General features: G+C 43.1%; 1 protein-coding gene across 1 annotated transcript; it reads left to right on the top strand.

Annotated features, from left to right (window-relative positions):
• Positions 1 to 1982: 1982 nt before the first annotated feature.
• Positions 1983 to 2525, top strand: LOC149237806 (uncharacterized). Its single transcript, XM_089369396.1, has one exon. The coding sequence runs from the start codon at positions 1983 to 1985 to the stop codon at positions 2523 to 2525; it is 543 nt and encodes a 180-aa protein (XP_089225522.1).
• The last annotated feature ends 5591 nt before the right edge of the window (positions 2526 to 8116 follow it).

Here is an 8116-nt window from a genome sequence, read left to right as displayed (position 1 = left end):
ACAACGGAGTTAGAAATTGAATAACTTGTTTAATTTATTGCCCAAAAATTTAGCTTGTTGCTTCGATGTTGTACTTGGGTATATTTGTGTTGACTATAGAGGTTCATCTATACGTCTCTGCCATTATTAGATGATTAAATGTTTAGGGAGAATGTTTAGCCTTTTAAATTCCTCTCAATTCCTCACGTTGATGCTTTGTCTCAGTTATTTGGCCGATGACTGTCTACAAAGATACAACATGGGGGATCAAGAAAAAAAATTGAGAAGCACAAACATAGGTAACATTAGATTGAGGATGATGAAGATCACAAAGAGTTACCCTAGCCGCGCGCTGCTCTGAATAGCGGAGCCGCATCAGAGCCACAGCCGCCTTCGATCGACGCAGCCATGAGCGGACCAGGGGGCGGGGAGGCCGCTCCCACCCCTCCAATCTCATCAGCAGAAGCGTTTAGTAGCCTATTAAAACAGCAAGGGAAGAAACGCAAAGCTACAGAGGCGCCAAAGTTCATTAAGAAACTGGAAGAGATACCTGAGATTGATCTCCCAGAGGAACAAACGATCAAAATCGCCCTGGCTCTGGCTGATAGAGGCCTAGTAGGACAGTTTATGGGCCGCTGGCCATCCACAAAAATCACGGACGAATGGATTCAGAGGAACTGGAGACCCCAGCTAAAAAACAATGTGATCTGTTATGCTGTGGGACGAGGCTACTTCATTTTCGAGTTTACAACCAAAGAAGATCGAGATTTGGTGTTCAGAAACGGGCCGTATTTTATGGGTAATCAAGGTCTGTACCTGAATAAATGGAGCCCCGACTTCGACCCCTCCGTTGATGTCCCTAAGGAGGCGCCGGTCTGGGTTCGCCTTCCCAATCTCCTGATACATTGTTGGAGCTATCAATCCCTGCAGAAGATCGGAAATGGGCTAGGTCGTTTCATTGATAAAGCTGACCATAAGGGCCAATATACATGCGCCAGAATCTGCGTGGAAGTCGATCTGGAAGCCGGTCTGCCCGAAGCGGTCAAGCTCTCAGTAGGAGAATGGCAGCATTATCAGAAGCTGGACTATGAGCAGCTGCCGTTCAAATGCCGAACCTGTCACGAGCATGGACATTTCCAGCGTGATTGCCCAAAAGCTTCAGCAGGTATCACGGTTGAAGAGGAAGGATGGAAAGAAATTAAAAAGGGAAAGGCTGTCCCAAAGCCACCGGGGCAGAAACCCTCTGCATCATTGGGGAAACCTCAATCTAACCCAAAGTCCAATGCTGATTTCAAAGATGGCTCCTCCTCAGGGGATTAGGTGGAGACCATGGAGACACAAGAGGAAACTGGAAATAAGTCGAAGCAAGTGAAAGATATTGAAGCCGAATCATCGGCTCCTCCAGTTGATGATGGTCAGCAGGGGAAAGAAGGAAATGAAGAGCATATCAGCCTCGCATCTGAATATGAGGAGGACTCGGAGGAGAGAGACTCTGAAACAGATAACTCGCAAGTCACTCCGATTAAATCGACAAGGGGCCGGAAATCCAAGAAGAAACAGCGGGAGGAAAAAACTTATCTAGATGTCCTCCAAGGTTCTCAAAAAACCCTCAAAGGAATGATGAATACGAGATCTGGGCGTAAGAGTAACAGGGCTCCAAAAGGAGCCTCAATCCCCCAAATCAGTAAATAATGAAATACGTCTCCTGGAACTGTAGAGGATTAGGCAGCAGGTTGAAAGAGGAAGCCGTCAAAAACATAGTGAGAATATATTCGCCTGAAATCCTTCTCATCCAGGAGACTAAGCTGGAGGAACCCCTCCTCCTCCAATCCAGTAAAGTATTTTGGCAAAAAGGTCAAGGAAGAGCGGTAAGCGCAAGAGGAGCTTCTGGTGGAATAGCCACCTTCTGGAATAGCTCCATTTATGAACTCATCCAAGAAAAAAGCAGTCCCCATTGGCTTTTCACTCAGCTCCTTCACAAAGATTCAGGTCAACAAGTAAGTATGTTTAATTTATATGCTCCCGTTTTGCCAGGGGAGAAAAATTTTTGTTGGAACTCACTTCAATCATTTCTTTCAGAACAAAATCCAGGAAATATAATCATTGCAGGGGATCTGAATGTCACCCTTGCTCTTGACGAGAAAAAGGGAGGATCCATTGTCAGGGACCCTGCTAGAGAATGGGTTGAAGACATTATGTTGGGCTGGGACCTGGAGGATATAAAACCTACTTCAGGCAAATTCACCTGGTCCAACAAAAGATTAGCCCCAAATCATATAGCTGCCCGTTTGGACAGATTCCTTGTCCATTCATCCTTCCTGACTTGCGGTCTAATGGCCACTTCTAAAATTCTTCCAAATCTCACTTCTGATCACAAGCCCATCCTCCTTGAGCTTTCACTGGATGGCAATTTAGGCCCCATTCCATTCAGGTTTAGCCCTCTGTGGATTCAGCAAGAAGGATTTCAAGATGTAGTTTCGGATGCCTGGAATAGGCTGTCCATGGTTCCCCTTTTTATGTGTGGGAAGAGAAAATCAGAGTTTTAAAAAGAAGTCTTAAGGAGTGGGCCAAAAGACTGGAAACACCTACTGCCAAAAGAAAAGAATCTCTCAACATCCTTGCTGCCCATCAAACAGCAATGGAGAAGAGTCCTGTAACTCAAAATCTCCTTCGAAAAGAAGTTGAGCTGCAAAAAAAGGTTCATAAATCCAGTAGGGAGGAGGAAGAATTCTGGAGACAGAAATCTAGAAATTTATGGTTAAAGTCCGGAGATAGGAACACCAGCTTCTTTCACAAGCAAGCCGAAGCCAGAAAGCACTTCAAAACAGTTTCTGAGATACAATACCAAAACACAGTTATAAAGGATTTTGAGGGCATTAAGAGAGCAGCTTATTCTTTCTTCAAAGATCTTTATTCGGCTCCTGAAGAAAACCCTATAGATCCCCAGACCTATCCAATGGATTTAATTCCCAAGAGCGTTAAGGATTCAGACAACGTCATGCTGACTGCTCCGATCAGCGTGGATGAAATAAAGCATATACTGGACTCTATGGAGCCTGATAAAGCCCCAGGTCCTGATGGGTTCACTGTCAGGTTCTACTTGGCCTGCTGGTCGACAATCAAAAAAGATTTACTGAGAATGGTCAAGAAATCCCAGAATTGTGCAAAGCTGGGCGGTGGCATCAATTCGGCATTTCTAGCTTTGATTCCAAAGGAGAAAGGCGCTGCCGACTTTAGCAGATTTAGGCCCATATCATTATGCAACTCTAGCTACAAACTGGTCTCCAAAATAATAGCCAACAGGTTAAAGAATATTTTGCCAGCCATCATCCCTGAAAATCAAGGTGGATTCATAAAAGGAAGAAAGATATTGGATAACATTGTGCTGGTACAAGAAGCTGTCCATTCAAGTTGTCAAAGAAAAGAGAAAGGTATGGTTATAAAGCTCGACCTGGCTAATGCTTTCGATAGGGTTAGACATGATTTTTTGTTCAATGTAATGAAGAATCTAGGTTTCTCAGACGTCTTCATAAACTGGGTGAAAGCCTGTATTACCTCACCATGGATCGCTCCCCTGGTCAATGGCCGCTCAACTGACTTCTTCCAAGCCTCTAGAGGCCTCAGACAAGGCTGTCCCTTGTCCCCTCTCCTTTATGCTATTCAGGCATCGGTCCTCAGTTTCCAGCTTGATCACAATCAGCAGACTCAAATACTTCCAGGCCTTAGAACGACTCAGAGGGTGAAGGATATCAACCATGCACAGTTTGCAGATGACACTTTGCTGCTTGGAGGAGCCAGCCTAATCTCTGCCAGATCCTTCAAGAAGGAACTGGACATTTACAAATCAATCTCAGGAAGCAAAATTAACTATCGGAAATGTTCAATCTATGGCTGGAACTGCACGACAAAGGAGTTGTCTGACATTGCAAGGCTTTTAGAAATGGATGGAAATCGTAACTGGGAGTCTTTTAAATATCTCGGGATCCCAATCTTCAAAACCAAACCCAATCTGGCCCATTGGATGCCGCTGCTCGATAAGTTAAAGAACAGAATCCAAGCTTGGGGTGCCTCATGGCTGAATAATGCAGGGAAAGTCATATTGATGAAGTCAGTCCTTATAAGTATGCCGCTTTACCAAAACACAGTTCTTCTCGCCCCCAAATCCTTTCTCAGCAAAATGGACAGTTTGTTGAGAAGATTCCTATGGGAAGGTGGGAACAACAATGACAGAAGGATCCATTTAGTGAATTGGGAGACCATCAAGAAACCTCTTCTGGAAGGCGGCCTCCATCTTCGTAACTTGGCTGCTCAAAACCTCGCTTTGGGAACCAAGATCTTGTGGAATTTAGTCTCCGGTAAATCTAGTTGGAGCAAAAGAGTCATCTGGAAGAAATACTACCAAGGACAACGTCTGAGATGCCTGGATAAGCCTCCAAGAACCTTAAAAGGATCTCCAATCTTCAACCTTTGCAGACAAGCTACGGAGCATTTCAGCCAGCAGCTTTACTGGATCCCAGGTAATGGCAGAAAAATTAATATTTGGGAAGATTCAATTCTGGGAGACCAGCCTTTGATTCAAGTTGAGGGGCTTGCAAATATCAGAGCTTGGCTCCAGTCCTCCAACTTGCATACCTTGTGGGACATTTCCTCCTGGAAGAACGATCCTGATAGGCTCTGGGATTGTTGGAATCTGGGAGAGATTCCTCATATGTTGCAGGGGGAAGCTTCACTTCTGTTGGATATGCTTCAAGGCAAATCCCCCTCAAAGGCCAACTCTAAAGACAAAAGAGGCTGGGGCTCCCTCTCAGGCTCTTACACAGCTGCCGAAGGTTACAAAAGAATTCTGGCTGTCCCTTATGCTCCTCCTAATCCAGCTATTTGGAAATTTATTTGGGATTTCCCCTCTCTCCCCAAAATTGACTTTTTTTGTTGGACTGCTGCGCACAATAGCATCCTCACCAGAGACAATTTGAGAAGTAGAGGGATGGAAGGTCCCTCCAGATGTCCCCTTTGTTTGGCTGCTGAAGATAATGTCAATCATCTGTTGTTGCTCTGCCCTTTTGCTCAGGTAGTATGGAGGGGAGTTCTGAGGTTAAACCATGTAAACTTTGTTCTTCCAGAAAGTATATCTAATCTATTCCGAACCTGGGTCATTCAATCTCCCTTTTGCCTTAAAAGAAAAAGTTTTCTCAAAATAAGCTGGATGTGGATCCCTAAGTTTATATGCTGGAAGCTGTGGTTGGAAAGAAATAACAGGACTTTCAGAGGAGAAAGCTGCAATCCTACACGGGTAATTTCTAAAATCAAAGCTCTGCTAGGCGAGGCTTTGGAGGCCAATACTATTCCCAGGAATGAATTGAAGTTGGTCAAAGAAGAGGAGCAATGGCTCCAAGAGCTGGTACCGAATCTGAACGAAAGATCCGCTCCATCTGCTCCTATCCATGCCAACTGGGAGATCAGATTGGAGGAACAGGAGTTTATAAAGTGGAGATCAACCTTAGATGAATATTGTTTGTTCTTTGATGGGGCTTCTAAAGGAAACCCTGGGGAGGCAGGCAGTGGTGGGGTTCTCTTGAACCCTGGAGGGGCAACAGAATTGAGATTCCATTGGGGCCTGGGCATCGAAACCAATAATAGAGCAGAGGCCCTAGCACTGTGGCAAGGGCTGAACCTGGCAATCAATCAAAACATCCTCTCTCTCTGTGTATTTGGAGACTCTAGGCTCATCATCCAGGCAATGTCCTCTCATAATTCTCCTCATCAGATCCATTTAGCCACTGTTATCAAAAAAATTCAACTCCTATTGCCCAAGTTCAGGAAAATCTCCTTCTTTCACATTTTAAGGGGGCTCAACTCTCAAGCAGACTTGGAGGCCAATCTTGGCTCTCGCTGCAATCGAAGAGCTCTGGTGGTTAACTCGAGGGAATCCTTCTGTCCTATTCCTTAAGGTTCTAGCTGTTCGATCTGCTGTTTCGGAACCATTGGTTTTCGATGCTCTGTCCTCCTCTGCATCCCTGGTCCTTCCCACAGGTTAGCTTCAAAGCTGTAAGAAGCCTTGATTTCAGCTCAGATATCCTTCTCATCTTGCATGAGATGTAGTGTATGCTATGTTTGAAATTGGCAATGAGAAAAATAATCTGGGTCCATCTCAACCACTCTATTGGCAAAAGGAGAGTCAGGCAAGAGTGTTCTCTTTCTCTGTCTGCAATTCATTGACAATGGTGCCTTTCTGTGCTTTGATAATGATGGAATAAGGACCTGGGCATTGGACCCTTTGCCGGTGCTTACAGTCAAGGACAAGCAATCCAATAAGCTCCTTCAGAATGATTTGCTGAGGATGTTTTCACAAAAGCGACGAAGCAGTTGAATGTTCTACCTCAGAGTGCGCTTGCTGTGGAGGTTTCCGATGACATTTGGAAGCAGTCCAGTAAGCTTTCTCCGCTTAAGTCATCTCAGATCCAGACCGAACCTATTCAGCATCCGCATATGGATTTCCGCTCAATTCTGATCATCCTTAATGCTCTTCACCCCCTGATGGAGGCACTTGCTCTGTAGTTTCAAAAATCGCATTTCTGTGCTCTGAAGATACTCAAGCCACCTGTATATCCTCCAAAGAAACCGAGGACCCTCTTAAGCTCGATTTCCATTGCATACTGGTACAGGGATGGTCTAATGAAAACAGCTGACCTCAATCGTTACAGCGGTCACAGCCGGGCAACTCCTTCATTCAAGCGGATTCTTCTATAATCAAATCAACTAATGCTTCTGTAATGAACCGCCTGTGGTGCAAAACACTGTTCTGGGTGTGAGCTTGACAGAACAGCGAGGAACTCTCTCCTTCAGACATGAACAGATATGTGAAGCTATGAACTCTCCCATCTGAAATGTAAACGCTAGCGGCAGGCTGTTTGCCGCCATAAATAAAAACCATAACCGTTAATGTCAAAAAAAAAACATTAGATTGAGAAGCAGATGTTGTAAAAGTGGATATTGTAACAACACATGCCATAATAACATGTCAATGTTAACTTTGTTGCAAATGTTGTAGCAGTTGATGTTGTAACACTCATTACTGTTGAAATTGTTGTAAAAGTTGATGTTATAAAACCTGCTACTATTGAAACTATTGAAACAATGACCATTACAATGGATGTTGTAAAAACAAATGTTGTAACAATTGAAGGGGTAGAAAGCCGTTTATTCTTTCTTGTCAAAGCTTTAAAGTGGGTAGCCAAAGAGGTGTTTCTACCACCCAACACTACATCAACACTTGAGGGATCAAGAAAACAAATTGAGAAGCACAAACATATGTAACAACGGATTGAGAAGCAAATGTTGTAACAACAGATGTTGTAATAGCAGATGTTGTAACAACGGATGTTGTAACATCAAGCCATTTTATCTTGCTTATCAAATCTTGAAAGTGGGAAGCCAAAGAGGTGTTTCTTAGTAACTTTGCATTTGTGTTATTCTTCTTCTGAGACCTGTGTAATAAAGTTGTTGGTTTCTTTCATTAACATATTTATCAATGTTATGTGAATAGTTGAGATACATGTGACTTTTATCTAAGAAACCTTAACGAATCACTTCGCAGTCTCTACATCTTATTTTCTTTCATTTCATGCTCTCTGTTGTAGATCTAATGCATAGGATTTTTTTTAGCCCTATGCTTTAAACCTCGAATTTATTTATGTTCTTATCTTCATACTACAACATCAATTTTAAAGGTTGTAATAATAGATAAGTAGGCCAGTTGAATTTATTCATTAATTTCTCCAAAAACTAGTTCACATTGCATTTATAGGTCTATCGTCACCTACCCTAGTTGTCTGATTGTTTTAGGATTAATAAGGTCTGATAGAGCTGGAATAGTGAGCAGACTTGTGTTGTAGTCTAAAATGTAGGAAGAATTATGTTTTGAAAAATCACCAAGTTGTGTGCTAACCATACTCCCCATGGGACTAGAAAAGGAAGTGTCTTACAGAGTTTAACGTCCTTTCTTTCAAACCAGACCTTCAAAGTTCAAACAGGCTCCAACATAGGCCTACATCGTAAATGTTCCTATTCTAATATCCATGTCCCTACATATCTACTTAATTCATTCAATATATATATATATATATATATATATATATAT

The sequence above is a fragment of the Pinus tabuliformis genome, chromosome 8 (assembly GCF_031772625.1).
Source record: "Pinus tabuliformis cultivar Carrire ecotype Pingquan chromosome 8, CPIR1, whole genome shotgun sequence".
NCBI classification, from domain to species: domain Eukaryota; kingdom Viridiplantae; phylum Streptophyta; class Pinopsida; order Pinales; family Pinaceae; genus Pinus; species Pinus tabuliformis.
The sequence above is the reverse complement of the archived record's forward strand: the minus strand, read 5'-3'. Positions and strand labels throughout refer to the sequence as shown.

Excerpts from the sequence above, each read along its gene's own strand:
- LOC149237806 (XM_089369396.1), top strand. The coding sequence starts at position 1,983 with ATGTTTAATTTATATGCTCCCGTTTTGCCAGGGGAGAAAAATTTTTGT.